The sequence below is a fragment of the Oratosquilla oratoria genome, chromosome 42 (assembly GCF_046742065.1).
Source record: "Oratosquilla oratoria isolate Oo_2021 chromosome 42, ASM4674206v1, whole genome shotgun sequence".
Classification (NCBI taxonomy): domain Eukaryota; kingdom Metazoa; phylum Arthropoda; class Malacostraca; order Stomatopoda; family Squillidae; genus Oratosquilla; species Oratosquilla oratoria.
This window is the reverse complement of record NC_134818.1, coordinates 34,175,918-34,193,959: the sequence shown is the minus strand read 5'-3', so window position 1 is coordinate 34,193,959 and position 18,042 is coordinate 34,175,918. Positions and strand designations below refer to the sequence as shown.

The 18,042-nt window shown below is 40.6% G+C and overlaps 2 protein-coding genes across 4 annotated transcripts in view; both read right to left on the bottom strand.

The window, feature by feature from the left end:
- LOC143021612 (putative aminopeptidase NPEPL1) overlaps positions 1 to 2,988 on the bottom strand; it is a 49,713-nt gene extending 46,725 nt beyond the window's left edge. The window contains exon 1 of the mRNA XM_076179213.1: positions 2,974 to 2,988. Coding sequence (XP_076035328.1) covers positions 2,974 to 2,988 — 15 coding nt within the window. The remainder of the gene's footprint in view (positions 1 to 2,973) is intronic.
- Positions 2,989 to 8,980: 5,992 nt separating this feature from the next.
- The window catches only part of grsm (probable aminopeptidase NPEPL1 granny smith protein), a 45,114-nt gene continuing 36,052 nt past the window's right edge, over positions 8,981 to 18,042 (bottom strand). For all 3 annotated transcript variants that reach the window (XM_076179408.1, XM_076179410.1, XM_076179409.1), the window contains exons 9-10: positions 16,087 to 16,197; positions 8,981 to 10,372 (exon numbers count right to left, since the gene is read on the bottom strand). In XM_076179408.1, coding sequence (XP_076035523.1) covers positions 10,217 to 10,372; positions 16,087 to 16,197 — 267 coding nt within the window. In that variant the 3' untranslated portion in view covers positions 8,981 to 10,216. The remainder of the gene's footprint in view (positions 10,373 to 16,086; positions 16,198 to 18,042) is intronic.

Sequence of the window (18,042 nt, the reverse complement as noted above, 5' to 3'; positions counted from 1 at the left end):
TTAAAATGGAGAACTTTGGAAAGTTCGTTTCCGCTCATCCTCCCAATATTAGAACTTTAGTGAGGAAACTTGAAAATATCAAGAAGAAAATTAATAACAGTGAAAATGTTGTGGTGTTCAATTCAGTGTATGTATATATAAGTATATATATATATATAAATATATATATATATACATATATATATATATATATATATGTATATATATGTATATTTATATATATATATATATATATATATATGTATATATATATATATATATATTTGCAGAAACCACCGGGAAATTGAAAAAGGTTACCGAACGTTTTCGTCTATTAACACAGTTGAAAATGTCTTATAAACGAAAACGTTCGATAACATTTTTTTTTTAATTTCCCGGTGTTTTCTGCAAAAATATTTTATCACGTGTGTTTTGTGATTTATTTGCATATATATATATATATATATATATATATATATATATATATATATGTATATATATATATGTATTGCAGTATTTCACAAATGACACGTGAATAGTTTGCAGAAAAAAAGGGCCACAGGAGAAAAAAAAAGTTGTAATAAGAACCTCCTAGTGCTTCCTTTTCATGAGAGTATGGCAAGACTACCAAAATTCTTAAGGAATTCAACATAAATGTAGTCTTTAAGAACAATAGCCCTGTTAGAAATATACTTATTAAAATTTCTCCACGTAATACTGAAGGTTGCGTATACACCATTCCTTGTCTGCAGTGCCAAAATTTTTTACATCGGACAAACTGGCAAAGATATACAAACAAGAATAAACCAACATAAATGTAGTGTGAGAAGTGGTCAAATGTCTAGTGGAATTTTTGTTCATATGAGGGACTAAGATCATGTAATTGACTGGAAAAATGCCAGTAAAATAACCTCATGTTATTCCTTTACTGAAAGGAACATAATTGAATCAAGCCTCATAAAACAAACTTGTGATCAAAACATCAATCTAAGCTTAGGTATGTACAGGCTTGATTATTTCATTTCAAAGAAAATTGTTACATGTCATCCTTCCGCGGACATTTGGTCCATCTGTGACCTGAGGACTTTAGGTAATTTTCTCATGTTTGTGTGATTCATCTCTCCGTGTTCCTTACAATATTTTTACTTCTGTAGTATATATACTGTCTGTATCTCCTTTACTGTATTCCCTTGATGATGTCTTAAATAGACGAAAACGTTCGGACTACGTTTCTTATTTACCAGTGTTTTTTCTACATGTATATGTATATATATATATGTATATATATATAAATATATATATATATATATATATATATATATATATATATATATATATATATATGTGTGTGTGTGTGTGTGTGTGTGTGTGTGTGTGTGTACTCTGAAGAAGACTTGTAGTCGAAACGTCTAACTCGCTCTAACCCGCGTTTCTCTACCACCTTTTCCACTCATCTGTCTTACCTTCATAACACACACACACACACACACACACATATATATATATATATATATATATATATATATATATATATATATATAAATATATATATATATATATACTGTATATATGCACACATACACATATATATATAACATATACATACACATAACTTGTCGAAACATTTTGAATTGTGTGTCTAGGACTTCCTTATAAATACAAGCTTATCGCGTGCATGTGGAGGAAAACAGAACGGCACTAAGGAGGAGGCGGGAGAAGGTCGCCGACCTGTCACCCTTGAGACACTCAAGGTCCTGCTTGAGATGCTTTAAACAAAGCCCGTGGGAGTGACATTTCACCCCCCCCCCAAAAAAAAAAAAAATAATAATAATAATAATAATGATAATAATAATAATAATAATAATAATAATAATGATAATAATAATAATAATAATAATACCCCCCACCCCCGAAGTGTGTTATTGCTTAAAGGCGTTATCACACTGGGCTATTTTTCCTCCGACTGTTGTAGCAGATTTGCAGCCCGCAGCTTTCGGGAAAGAATCTGATATGCTGGAGGAAAATTATTTTCCTCCAGTGTATCAACCGACATTATATGTACATTGTTGAAAAAAAAAAATTTTGCCACAGTGATTTTACGGAGGAAAAGGTTCTGGGGGTGGGCGGTACCACCGATTAATCGGAGGTTGGAGGAAAATTGTCCAGTGTGATGACTGAGATCGTCTTGTTTTCGTCCCAAGTGAAAAATGTGAGAGTTGGTATCCATAGTATGCCCTCAAATATATTTTTCTATCAACACAACCATTCATTTTTCTACCTGTTCATCTATGTATTTATTTGATAAGCTATGTACATTTGTACTTATTCAATCATTTATTCATTTATTCATGTATTTGTTTATTTCATCTATTGTCATTTATGTATCTATTTATTCCTATTTTTGCTATTTATGTACCATTTATTCTGATTTATTGCTATTTATATATTTATTCTTATTCGTCGTTATTGACATATTCATAATTGTTGCTGTTTATGCTTTTGTATCCTACCGTTACTAACCATTACGATATGTCACACACCAGACACGTGATCCCAATCTTGATGACATGCACATTTCCTAATGATAAACAACTGAGACTATGCATCGCTACATCACGCCATCGTCCAACGAACCGACACAAGCACCTAATGTCACCAATTCATATACCTTTCCTTATACCTACCAAGTTACATTATCATAACTCCAATACATACACAATGTCTAGCCACATCCACAAATACTATTGCTAAACCCATTACAATGCAACTAACACACATATATATTATCACAAATACATTTCCTATGTGACAACCGACTACTGACATGCTTAGATAAGCATTTTCTCCTTTATATACGGCGACTGTGTCGTCAGAGACAGAGGAGACTAGGAGAGACATTCTCCCTTAGACTCGGTAAGGGGGTATTATATTCCCAAGATGTAAACCCAGACCTCTGATAATAAGCCAAGAAAACCCGGAGAGGGTTTATCTGACCCCGCTAAGCCCCATTGTGTAGCCCCAACCCCTAACGGCTACAGTTTTTATTATCATTTGTTGTTATTTACGTATTTATTTACTTATCTATTTATGTATATGTTTATCTATTCTTATCTTTATTAATGTATTTATTCCTATTTTTGTTATTTATGCATCTATCTATTCTTATTTGTTGTTATTCATGTATTAATTTATTATTTGTTCATTTATTAATTCATTTCGAGAAGATGACTGAAGGGAGGTTAAATCTAACCGAGATAAGTTAAAACCGAATTCCGCTCCTTTGCCTCCGAGGAGCTGTCACTGAGATAAGAAGAATCATCTGGCGACAACCTAAGCGAGAGGGAAAGCGCCACCCAGCGCGGAACAGAAGAGAATCAAATCTACTGCATATTTCGATAATTACTCTCCTGTTTGATATCATGCCATAGGAAACATGATAAAACACACGCACACACAGACGATTAGATACAAAGAACTGGATAAGGAGAGTGGAGACTGCTGCAGAGCAGGAACGGAATGGCCTCATTGTGGGATTCAATCGCCTCATCAACGAGGAGTGAGTCACGTTGTCCCGCAAGATCTCGATATCAGGGATGGGCAAACTTTTTAAGTGTGGGTGCCAAAATCATCCAAATATTTGACACAACATTTTCTCGCTTGCCATCGTGGTAAAATAATATTCCTACATACGAGTATGGACCCCCTCCCTCGCCCCCTTCACCTCCTAGGAGGGTCCCAATCCTCCGCCCAGTGCAGGATATGTGGTAACCAATGGTCATACAAAATAAGTTGGAGATTTATTAGTTGTTTATTTTAAGGTGAGTTCTGGAAAAAAAAAGGAAATCGTTAGTGTGCATGCGTGGCAAGGGCTGCCCACCCGTGCTCGAGGTCGTCCCACGAGCGCCCTAAGGTCGCCCCAGGGAGCCTCGAGATCGAGACGCGCTCGGTTCCACTTATTGCGAATTCTTTCGAACTGGAGAGGCTTCACAAAGGATTACAAAGGCGGAGCATGCCGACAGGAGACATTTTGGTCCCTATCTAGGTCGGATGAAAAAAAAAAAATCAATAATAAATTCATAAATAAAAACTATGATAATGTAAGTAATAAATAAATAAATGCAGCGTTCGCCCTGAAAGAGCGTCCCCAATTCATTGTTTTTATTCTTATATAAATGTGAAATGCTGCTCAATTCAATGAATATATATTATGCAGATTTGTAACGCTTGTGTGTGTGCGCGCGCGCGCGCGTGGTAATTATGACAACTGACCTCTGTTATCCGGTAGTGCCAGTGAGCATTAGCGTTCTTTATGCTTGTTCCCAGGCAGGCAGGTCTGATGAGATTAATTGAAGCGGCTTCGAGTCATCCTTTCCTTTTATCAAAACAATAGCCTTCGAAAATGTCACTCATGATGACAAGCCCCACGTTCCCGAATATTAATACAATATAGCCTAATTATTACAATAAAAAGTTCTCTTACACTTTCACTTGCTTGTTTATTAATTTATTCGCTAAATTATATATTTATTATTTTTGTTTGTTTATTTACTAACCACTTAATTAATTTTCCTTCTCTCCGCGTCACGGGTCAGTTAATATTATATATATATATATATATATATATATATATACATATACACAAAATGTAATTTGTTAAGTCGGAGGAAAATTATTTTCCTCCAGCATGTCAGATTCCTTCCCGAAAGCTGTGAGCTGCAAATCTGCTCCAACAGTCGGAAGTAAAGTACCCCAGTGTGATAACGCCTTTATAAGTTTGAATTGTCAATATATATTTTATGCGAGCGTGCATTCAGCTTGAAGCCTCTAAAACACACTATTTGATTACGTACACAGTTGTGCCAGTGTTTCATTTTCTTCCACAGAAAGAGAAAATCGAGGCACACACACAGAAAGAGAGAGAGAGAGAGAGAGAGAGAGAGAGAGAGAGAGAGCAAACAAGAAAGTAGGTTGGACAGTTGTGCATATGGAACAGAGGAGTGAGTCACTTTCTCGGGGGACAAGTAACCAGCAGGGTGCACACGTGACAAACACACATCCGTCGCCTCCAACTCAAACTTCCCATAGGTTGTTTGCAGTTAGAAAGAAAAATGTAAATGTCATAGTGAGCATAACGATATGATGAATTTTCCACAAACAAAATTATTATCGTATGACAATTATGGGAACTGTATATACTTGCTTAGGTATCTCATTTTTATACAAACACCATGGGAAAGAACAGAACAGCCTGCTATAAACAAATGACAAAGAATGCAAGAGAAATAAATAAAAAAAAATGTATAGTTACAGGGCACCTGGAATAAAGAAAAATACATGGTATCGCTAATGTTGGTAAAACTGCTATTTCTTATTGTGATAAGTATAACAATTCAGCTCATGACCCCGTTGGAAATTCCATGATTTAGGATATGACACTTCGACGCCTTGCCTCTGTCGATTGGCTGGCGTCTATGACGTCATCGTATACGGATGGGCGGCAACAGTGACGTCCTGTCGGACTGGCTACACATCGAATAAGCAATTTTTTTTTTTTTTTTTTTTTTTTGGCGGTGGGCCGATAAAAAGTGCCTTTATCACACGACGTCTGATATTGGTTATGTAATGGACTATAATGGGAAAGTACTCATAAACACCTTTACAAAAGTGGATAACCGCAGCCTCACGTAAGCCACTAGGGCGGCCAGCTGCAAATGCATGTGTATTTACATAATTGTAGTATACAGGAAAGGAGCAATGCTCGTTGGCTCCAGTCTTCTGATCTTCAATTGATCATACCTAATGTGCGCGTGTGCGTTATCTTCTTCAGGTACTTTCGTCCATCGTTTTCCTACCTCCAACCTCCGAATAATCGGCGGTTCCGCCCACCCCCAGAATTTTTTCTGCCGTAAAATCACAACGGTGAACTATTTTGTTTTTCTCAACAAAATTACATGGAATGTCATTTGATATGCTGGAGGAAACTTGTATTCCTCCAGCATATCAGATTCCTTCCCGACAGCTATGGGCTGCATGTATGCTCCAACAGTCGAAGGAAAAATAGCCCAGTGTGATAACGCCTTTGCCTTTACGTCTTGCATCATGGCCTGTCCGTAGGCGTTCTTGCGTTCCAATCAGCCTTTTCACCACGTAACAATGGACACGCATATCTGCGGTCGCCTATCGGGCCGCGAGCCCTCCCAAGTATCGCAGCTGGCTCTCTTCCTTGACAACGGGGGGACCGCCTCCCTCCCTCGCAGAGTCGAGTCCCGTCCAACGCGAGACCCAAGTCTCCCGGGGACATTGGCGTGCAGAGGGGGAGGGAGGGCAGAGGGGGTGTGGCCCCGGCCATCCAATCAGATCATTTGGGGGAAAAGATCTTAATATATTTGGTTGATTTATATCTAAACTGTGTTTACATACTCAACACATCTTCCTTTTCCATATTTCTGAGTACTATGAGGCCTTACAGTTGAATCTTTGGGGGCATACAATTAACGAGTTGGTCCCAGGCATCACATGACCTCTGCGCGCTATTGGGTCTTCCAAAATGGCGGGCAGAGAGACGGACGGACCTCAGCCAAGGTCTAGGCAACCTCCTTCGCTGAAAGCTTTTGTTTATTCGTTGTGCGCGCGACCCACAAAGTGCCACGATGTTCCCTCATTCAAACTATTGCATATATTGACACTAGAGAACAACTAGTGGATAAAATACAACATCCATACAGAAGAATGTTGCTCTAGATTACAAGTTTCACCAATGATTGTTTTGATGCGGGTTTCTCGACAAATTTTCCATTGTCATCATTCCCAACTCCTTAATCTGCTTTTATAATTAAATCAATACCCTTTCTTTAGAACAGTGATGGCATATTCTCAAATATACCAATTTCCAATATCGTGCATTTCTTCACATTCAAATTTGTTTCCCATTCCCTGCAACACTCATCTATGTGCATGTTTCACTATGGTCTTGGGTCACATGTTGAACCCATGACTGACAGCTATGAAAGACATGAAAGACATGAAAGCTCAGATTGTGGGTTTGTGTATTTGTATTAACCTAATTGTAGTATGCAAGAAAGGAACAATGGTCATTGGGTCCCATCTGTTCTCTAGTTCTTTATCATACGTAGCTTCAAATTCATGTACAGCTCCAACTTAATCTACACTACTCATCAAAAGTATGCAGCGCCTACACCTTGTGTCCACATATTGATGACTAAAATAGGAAGGCATTTACCGAGGTGAAATTATGTAGATAGAATGTATCTGGTAACAACCCCCTGCTGTCATGTTGGGCCAACAGAGTGGAACTTGAGGGAGACCCCAGCCAGTTGCTCCCACACTGCCATAGGAAGACCACTTACAGGTAACCCCTCTCTTCAGGACCTTGCTTTTGTTCACATTGGTTTTCTTCATTTCACTAGGGTATCATTACCATGGCTCCTACAAAGGAATTAACTAAAGAAATAATTGCCCAAGTCATTGGACTAAAGAAGGCAGGCCATGGAACTAAGGAAATCATGAAATGTTGAAAGTGGCCAAGTCCACAATCTAAATACATGGTGTGACTTCAGGAGGGAGGAGGGCTGGAATGGAAATGGAATGATTCAAGGGTTGTAGATATCATCCCAGAAACCTAGGAATGAATGATGAAATTTTTGGCTTGAAGGCCAAGCGCTGCCAGACACCTAGGACAGGGCATCCTAAGAAGAGGGTTTTGAACATAAAGCATTCCTTAGAGTCAAATCCACTAACAAAAGCAAAATCTCTGAAGGAGAAATATTCTTAAATCTCCCTGCACCAGGTTACTGGGATAGTATCTCCTGACTTTGAACTTGGCCACCTTCAACATTTCACATATTTCTTCGGTTCCATGGCCTGTCTTCTTTAGTCCAATGACTTGTGCAATTATTTCTTTTCTTAATTCTTTTGTAGGAGCCATGGTAATGATACAGACCCTAGGAAAATGAAGAAAACCAGTGTGAAAAAAGGCAAGGTCCTGAACAGAGGGGTTACCTGTAAGTGGTCTTCCTAAGGCAGTGTGGAAGCAACCGGATGGGTTCTCCCTCAAGTTCCACTCTGTTGGCCCAGCATGACAGCAGGGGGTTGTTGCCAGATACATTCTATCTACATAATTTCACCTCAGTAAATGCCTTCCTATTTACGTCATCAATATGTGGCCATAAAGTGTAGGTGCTGCATACTTTTGACAAGTACTGTATATCCTTGATTTCTAGTTGTCATTGTGTGCGTGTGTACAAATTACTGTACTTTAGCTTTTGCATGCTTGTTGATTAATCAAAATTTGTAGTATGTTTAGTATGTGTGTTTTTGGCTGACAGTTGTGTACAGCTTGTTGGGCATTGCTTTACGTTGGTGCATTTAGTGTGAATCCAGGAATGGTAGCTGTACTGTTTAAGGTGTATGTGCACACATAATAGATTTGTGCAATTACTGCATGTGAAAGGGCATGGATTTGCTTCTGTGTCACCAGTTTGTAAAAGATGTGGAAGAGCAGGAACATTTTACTGTTCACCTTTGCAGCAGCAGTAGGCAAGTACAGGATAAAAGTATTTGGATTATTATGAAAGTGAGCAAGCTCGGTGCCTGTTACCAAAACCAGGTATCTGTTCTTTGGGGCCACACCTATAGGTGGTGAGTGTGGAACTTGTATGCAAATGGCAATTGCTAACGAGTTTTAAAAAAAAGTTAGGATAGCCATTATTAGTACAATATTTCACTTGTTAGAGCTTTATCAAGTACGTCACATACTTGATAAAACTTTAACAAGCAAAACATTGAAATAATAAAGGCTACATCCTCACAATGTATTTCTTTTGATATATGGAACTTCCTTGAGAGATAGGTTAGCAGATGTTACTTGATCTGGTCTGGCCTCTGTCAACTCATTGTCAATGTGGGAAAGCAAAGCTCCTCAGCAACAACCAAATACATAAAACCCATTCACCCCTCTTGATTTCTAACATAAATACATTCATATGCACAAATGAATTTATTCTTCAAGTATCAAACATTTTATACATTTACTGGGTACTGAAATATTGCTCATTGTTATTTCCACTGTCACCATTTAATAGGGAATGCCATTTTTTCTACCACTGCAACAATTTTGGTATTGCCTATATTGCATTTTTTTGTACAATAAAACAAGGCAATCAAAATATAAAATAGTTGTGATACATGAAAAGCATATTTTATGATATTAAATTTTACTTCATAAAGTGTGACTGACTTGATCCAGTTCAGTGTTTTGTTGGCATATACATATATAAATTTTTCTTAGTCTTCTTTTAATTGTCTGACATCTCAAAGTAAAAAATATATCCACGATGATGATGAATACTCAATCATCAAGGGCCTGAGTGCCAATCCTACCATAGAACACATGTACAGCAGTGCTGAGCAAAGCCTCAAGACCACCTCTGAGCAGCATATTGGCTTATGCTTTTGTAGAATCATTCTACTTTTCTGCATTACAAATTATATTCTTTCTTCACTTGTAAAGAACAGCAGGCTGCTTGGAATAACCATCACAGGAACTTGTATAGGATTCATCCACATGAAATATCAGAATAATAATTCATGGAGACTGTCACACTGAATTCAGTGAATTGTTATTGAAAAACAGGCCATTGAAAAAATGATTAATCTTTAATATTAGAATAAAATATACCTGTTTAATGCAACATATATAATAATAATTGTTTCTAGACAAAATTGGAGCCCTTTCACCAACTGAAGTTCTTCTTCAGTTCAAAACTCTGCCATCTTTGTACTGCTACATCATATGCGTACTACAAAGGATGTACACAGGAGCTTGAAAGCACAATCTTAAAAAAAAAAAAAAAAAAAAAAAAAAAAAAAAAAAATAATAATAATAATAATAATAATAATAAGAAAATAAAATAACATAATAATAATAAATAAATAAGTAAAAAAAAATAATACTAATCAAATAAATAATTATATAAATAAAAAAAGATAAATGAAATAAAAAAAATCAAACTGGCCTTCAAATAACTAATCAGAATATTTCACTATTTACACCTCACTATCAAGGTATACATTATTTACTCCATACAATCAAAATATCTGGCAGTCAATTCCCCAATTAATCTTTATCCATGAACTTTAAAAAACTGAGCAAGGAAACAAAGTGTCTTTCTCTTAAGTAAAACAATGAAGAAATTGGATGAACACATCTTTCACTTGTTTATGAAAGTCGAATTTTCTTTGAAGCCTTCCCTTCTGATTCACAGTTCCCATTCTCTGTTGCAACTGGCCCAAGACTGCGCAAAAGAGCACTCCCTGATAAGTGGCCAAAGAGAGTTGGTAAAAGAGCAACTCCATACCCAGTCGCACGCTCGCCCTGTACAAGAAGAAAAAAAATTACAATGAACAAGGTACAAGATAAAACCAGAAGTTAACTTAATCAATCTCAACATATCACTGCTATTTAAATGACTTGGCTACCTCCTTTATATGGGGGAAAAAGCCCATGGTATATAGATAGGAGCCAGGAGGAGCCAAGAAAAGAGGGAGGGGGTGGTGAATGAGAGTGGAGTATGTGGGGATGAAATGGGTGGGAATGGACTTGTGCTTTTGACTTTGGCTACCTCCCTTGTAAGGGGGAAAAAGCGGTTGGTATATGTATGTATGTATGTATGTATATAGATAGATTTAGATGAGACACTTGAATCATGCAGGTTTGTCCACACACACTACTAACCACCGGGCCTGAGCACCTGCCCCTTTGCCCTGTGCCCCAAAAGTGCCCTTCACAAAAATATATACAAATTAATAAAAAATTATTTCTCACAGGCTTTTTCCATTTTCTTATCATTCAGAAATTATAATGTGGAAAATGGTGTTGCACCCTACCAGATAGTTGCCAAATACGAATAATAGAGAGTGAAGTGCCCAATTTCCTGCACAAAGCACCCTTGCAATGTCTGTGCATGTTACTGCTAACAACTACTTTTTATGAATACATACTGTTATTATTCCTCACCTCTTCTCTGGCTGTCCTATGACCTTACTGACCCGCAAGTGGTCCCATGGGACACACTCGTGTCCCCAGCCATGTGACTCAATCCAGAGCTTCCTTGAGGCCCACAGGTGGACAAAGACTCCTTGAGGATAAACATGTGCAGTGCCAGCATCGGCCAGCGATGACTAACCTGCACCTCAACTAGTCACGCGACATGAACACTGGATTCACTAAGGAACGCACACCCTCTGTCTTTGTGAGTAACCAGCCTCTGACTTCCTCCACATCACATTTCATCTCATGCCAATTAGGCCCATGGATATCAGAGCTGAATGGACACTGAAAATTCAGATCGCCTCAGAGCATCATACATGAGCCTGGCTTGCTGTTCCTGCTTTCTCACCTCCTCCCCTCATCCCCTGCAAGCAGATTGCCTTGGAACATCATACATGAGCCCATGGATGGACAAAGACTCCTTGAGGATAAACACATGCAGTGCCAGCATTGGCCAGCAATGACTAACTTGCACCTCAACTAGCCACGTGACATGAACACTGGATTTATTGAGGAATGCATACCCTCTGTCTTTGTGAGTAACCAATGCAAAAAGTTTTGCCTCAGACTTCCCCTGCATCACACTTCATCTCACACCAATTAGGGGCATGGGTTATGACCTGCACGTGTATGTCAGAGCTAAATGGATGCTGAAGATTCAGATTGCCTTGGAACATCATACATGAGCCTGGCTCATTGCTCCTGCTTTCTCACCTCCACCCCTCCATCCTCCACAACCAGGTCACCTGAGGCCATGACTTGAAACACAGTTGTCACCTCCCTCAATGTCTTGCCTCCTTCCCTTTTTCTCACTCTTAATGTGAGCCCTAACACTGGTGCCCAAATATATTGTTAAATAAAATCAACTCTCCATCAGAATTGGCCTCAACCAGCCTAACATTTGGCTGCCCAATGTGGGGCAAGACTATCAGCCTAACATTTGGCTCCCAATGTGGGACAAGACTACAAAACTAACATTTGGCACCCAATGTGGGGCAAGACTACAAGCCTAACATTTGGTGTCCAAAGTGGGGCAAGACTACCAGCCTAACATTTGGCTGCCCAACGTCTGGGACTCCCGTTCCCCAGCTCTGCCAGTCAACTACCACCAGATTGACAGCTGCCAGCTGCCACTTGATCTACCAGATTGTCTGCCACTGCCATCGCTGCCTGGCAGGTCATCTGCTGATTGCCAGTTTGACTGCATACACTCGTCTACCATAGGTATTTGCCGTCATGTGTCTGCCAGATCACCAGCCACCATTTATCTGCCAGATCGCCTGCTGCCACTGCCAGCCAGATTGCCTGCCAGATCGCCTACTGCTGCTACCTGCCAGTTCACCTACCAGGTCTGCCGTCTGCCAACTTGACTGCCGTCACCACCTACTAGGTCTACTGACCGCCAGGTTGTGTGCCAAATGCCAGGTCATCTACTGGCGGCCAGTTCGACTGCCTACATTCATCTACCACAGGTATTTGCTCCCACATGTCTGCCAGATTGCCCGCTGCCATTTATCTGCCAGCTCACTGTTGTTGCCTGCCAGGTTATCTCCTGACTGCCAGTTCGACTACCTACACTCTCGCCTACCACAGGTATCTGCCAGATCACCTGCTCCCATTTGTCTGTCAGATCACTTGCCACCGTGACTGCCAGTTTGCCTACCAGGTCTGCTGTCTGCCAGCTCGCCTGCCCACCAGTTCGATTGCCATCACTGCCTGCTAGGTCTGCTGAATGTCTACACTCTCACTTATCACAGGTATCTGCCATCACTTGTCTGCCAGATCGACTGCCACCACTTGTCTGCCACTGCTACCCATCAACTTGACTGCCATTGCTGCCTGCCATACCTGCCAACTGCCAGTTCGACTGCCTACACTCACCTACCACAGGTATTTTCGTGGCCTACCACTACCACAAGATCATTTAGCAAACTAGAGCTGTGAGCATCCTCACCTTGACCCACCCATAAGCTCAACAGAGATCATAAGGTCCTGCACCTTGACTCTGGTAAAGTTAACCAGCAACCTCAACTGCCAAGTCCACGACACCTTGGGTGGCTTAATGCCCCATCCACAAACCATGACCATTTTCAAGTGTCTATCTTTTTAGGGAGATGTAACCAAGCTCTAATGCCACCATACAACGTGATCCCAAGACACATTCCAGGTACGAGATCCCCTGGGCAGCTTCCAGAGATGCACCAACTCCTTCAATGTCATCCCTGTGGCAAACTGATCACCACCTGCCGGTACCCCTGCAGTCTGATGACCAGCTCTACCCCCGCCTTCAAGTTCTGGCCAAGTCGTGAGGACAACTCCCTTGATGATTTCTTGTCAAGACTCCACATGACTTCACTTCCAGCCTTGACTTCTGTGGGGGCATGTTAGTAGTCCTCACTCCTGCCCTCGCCTCTTCTCTAGCCATCCCATGACCTTAATGACTCGCAAGTGATTCCATGGGACATGCTCTTGTCCCCAGCCATGTGGCTCGATCCAGAGCTTCCTTGAGGCCCACGGGTGGACATAGACTCCTTAAGGATAAACATGTGCAGTGCTAGCATCAGCCAGCTATGATTAACCTGTACCTGGACTAGCCACATGACATGAACACTGGATTCATTGAAAAATGCATACCCTCTGTCTTTGCGAGTCACCGGCATCAAACATTTTACTTCAGACTTCCCCCACACCACACATGACCTCAAGCCAATTAGGAGCATGGCTCGTGAACTGTGAGTGTATATAAGAGCTGAACAGACATTGAAGATTCAGATTGCCTCGCAGCATCATACATGAGCCTGACTTAATGTTCCTGCTTTTTCACCTCCTCCCTTCATACCCCACAAGAAGATTGCCTTGGAGCATCATACGTGAGCCTAGCTCGCTGCTCCCTATTTTCTCACCTCTCCTGCAAGCAAACCAAGTTGGGACACAATTTGAAACACAGTTATCACCTCCCTCTGTCTTTTCTCTTAGAAGCGAGCTATCATTAATTGACAACCAACATTCATTTCTAAATAAACAAATTCTTTCCATCAAATCTTGCTTCAACCAGCCTAAGATTTTGCTGCCTAACGTGGGGTAAGACTATCAGCCAAGCACATACATATACCAAAAGGTTTTCCCCTTTACAAGGGAGGTAGCCAATGTCAAAGGGATAAATCCACTTCCACCCATTTCATCCTCACATACTCCACTTCCATTCACCACCCCTCCCCCCCCTCCTGCTTTTCTTAGCTCCTGGATGATGGGTCATCCCTGCATCTTGCCCACTGCCACGGATCAGAAGATGTAGCAAGACGCAGCACATCCACAGCAAGGCCACTTCATTTAATCAGGACCCCCCTGTCCCATCATGTAGAAAAAGAGATGGGGAGAAACCCCTTTGTGATGCATCAAAATATTATTCACACATACTCCATCAAAGCCCCATCCCCCATACATTTCCTTCCATACTTTACACCATCATCCATACACAGCTATTCTCCACTCACCCACATCTTGTCTTCTCCCTTTATTCCTCAACAGGCATTCCACTCTTTCCCAATGCCCCTTTCAACTCATCCTCAGTTGTTGTTGTTGTCGTTCCCTAGACTGTCTGTCCGAGCAGTCCCGTCTCCCCAAGGAAGGCCACAGCCGAAACTGGGTTTTCCCACAAATCCTTTATAGAGTGTATGTTGTGTTGTTTGCGTGCATGATTGTGTATAATGCAGTCTTCCATTATGTGTTGTATGGTATGGGGTGAAGTGTTACATCCTGGGCAGCTGTTCACAACACGGTCGTCCAGCCTCTTCTGGTAGCTTAGAAGTGCTGGGTGGTGACCGCATCGCAGTCTGGCCAAGTGGACTCTGTCCTTACGTGGGAGAGAGGATTCAGAAGGGTGGATATCAGGGGGTCTGGCATGTAGCAGTGTGTTGTCTTTCAGTGTGTTAATGGAGCGGTGAGTGATATGATTATGAATATGTTTCCGGAGGCTGGTATTTGGTGGTTGTGGAGGAAGAGAAGAGAGTATCTGTGTGTAATAAAGGTCTATGGGTGTAGTTTTAATGTTTCTTGGTGTGTGTGGGTGTTCTGCTATGTAGTGTAACGAGCTACTACCCCTGGCCATCAGCTCTACGCAGATGGCACCGATCCCCAAGGAGGAGCTACGCCTACCTGGGGGAGTACCACTCATCCTCAGTTGTCCCCTCAAGTTCAATCCCTACACCTCTGCCTTCCACATCTCTTCAACTACTTTTTATCCACTCACTTTCCATGTGTCCAAACCATCCCAATACTCTTTCATCAACTCTACCTCCCAACTCCTTTTCCATTCCCGTTCTCCTCCTCACCTCATTTCTCACTCTATCCAGCCTAGTAACCCCTACCATACTTCTCAGGCATTTCATCTCGCATTTAAACTCTATGTTCCATATTTCTGCCCTGTACAGTGCTGTTGGCACAATCATTCCTTCATACAATCTCCTCTTAGCATCCATATGGGGAAAATCCCTTTGGGCTGCATCAAAATATCATTCATACAAAACTACTCCCTATCCTCCCATCCCCTTCTTTCCTTGCATCAGAGTATAATTTATACACAGCCAATCTCCACTTACTTCTATCTCCTTCCTTCTCCTTTACTTCCTCAACAGACATTACCATCTTGTTCAATGCCTTTCACCCCATCCAACTCATCCTCAGTTGTCCCCTCAAGTTCAATCCCTCCACCTCTGCTTTCCACACCTCTTTAACTAATCTTTATCCACTCATTCTTTCCATGTGTCCAAACCATCCCAACATTTTCATCAGCCCTATCTGCCATTTTCTTTTCCATCCCCCACTATCCACCTTGCCTCCACGATTCTCACTCTATTCAACCCTGTAACCCTTACCATACTTCTCAGTCATTTCATCAACACATTTAAACTTTTCCTCTCTGCCTCTTTTAAATTCCATGATTCTTCCCCACACAGGCTAGTATAATTTTTCAAACTCCTTGAGAAGACCCATGGAGATCATACTATATCCCATCACACTTTCCTATCTCATAAACTTACACAATGCACAGGGTAGGCCATGTCAACATGCAACCAAGTGCCCACGAAGTCAAAGCCTAGATGAGCAGCGATGAATAAACCCGCACATGATGCTGTTGCATTACTGCGATCCTGGAAAAATAAACAAAATAATGTGAAGCAAAGTCAATCAGCAAACAACAACCTTCAGTTTGCAATAATACATGAAAGTGTTTACACATTTGCATGTGTATACATGGGATGTAGGGGTGAAGAAAACAGAAATATACAAGCATCAATACATGACTTCACACTATGTTATTAGTAAAGAAAACACCTGATCACAGGCAGGGTTTGTAGTGGGGTGATACTAATCTTTGAGCTCTGGAAATAAACTAAATAATTGCCAGGTCTTGGAAAATACACACAAGCATCACTGCAACATCTTTTACCTTCCCCCTCAATTGTTACACTCGCATCAGTCAATTTTTTCTTTTTCCCAATACCACCTCATCTAACTTCCAGTGTTTCTCTTCCTGTCATTGCTTTCCCTTATCCAAATGATATATTTTCCATTGCCTACATAGATATCTACATATTTTTTCAACTCATGTCTTGACTAGACATAAAACATTGTTGACCTCTTATATTGCCCATATTAAACAATCTACATTGGTATACAAGGTCTGTTAAAAAAAATACGAAGACTGTTCGAATTGCACAGCTCCAGTTGGTTCCAGGGGAATCCGCTTGGTGTTGCTAGGTTCGCACAGATCAACTGATTATGATACCATTTCCTGATTGCAGATATCTTTATTTGTGTATTAGCTACTCAGTTTTTAGTGGTGTGATTTTTTCGTTTGGCAGATTTCAGAATGAATAACATGAAGGAGCAACAACCTGCTGTGAAATTTTGTGTTAAACTTGGAAAATCTGTGACAAACTTTTGCTATGCTTAACACAGCTTACGGTGATGTTGCTATGAAGTGTATGGCCTGTTTCAAGTGGCATGAGCATTTTAAGGATAGTCTACAGTCCACTGAAGATGATAAGCGTCCTGGATGTCCTTCTACACCAACCGACGACCCACATGTAAACAAAATCAACACCCTGGTGCGGGCAAATTGATGTCTGACTGTCAGGGAGCTTGCTGAAGAGTGAGAGATATCAGTTGGACCTTGTTATGAGATTTTGATAAAAAGATTGAAGATACACCACACTGCTGCGAAATTTGTGCTATGCCTGATGATGGACGTACAAAAAGCCCATCACATCCAAGTTTGTCAGGAACTGCTTGATCGTTCAGAAGATGAAAACATAAGAATAAAGAAGACTGCAAGAGACCATAAGGCCTACACTAGGTAGTTCCGTATCCATCACCACCTGTCATCCCCATCCATAAAGTTGTCTAATTGTTTTTTAAAACAACTGATAGTTTCAGCGCTTACTACATGGTTACTAAGTTTATTCCATTCATCAACCACCCTATTTGTAAACCAATTCTTGCCTATTTCCTTCTTAAATCTAAATTTGTCCAGTTTATAACCATTACTGTGAGTCCTGCCCTGTTATTTTATTATGATGACCTTGTTTGTATCACCCTTGTTATAGCCTTTGATCCACTTGAACACTTCTATTAGATCACCCCGCACTCTGCATCTTTCCAGAGAGTGCAAATTTAGGTACCTAAGCCTCTCTTCGTAAAGCAAGTTTCCGAGTCCATGTATCATTTTGGTCATTCTTCTCTGTACTGATTCTAGTTAATATATGTCCATTCTGTAGGACGGAGACCAAAACTGTACCGCATAGTCAAGGATGGGTCTAACTATTGTTCGATAGAGTTTAATAATTACCTCTGCACTTCTATTCGTTACCGTCCTAGCAATGAAACCTAATTGTCTGTTAGCTTTATTTCTGGTGCTAATGCACTGCTTCCTGGTTTTAAGGTCCAGACTCACCAGAACTCCCAAGTCTCTCTCGCACTCAGATTTTTCTAAA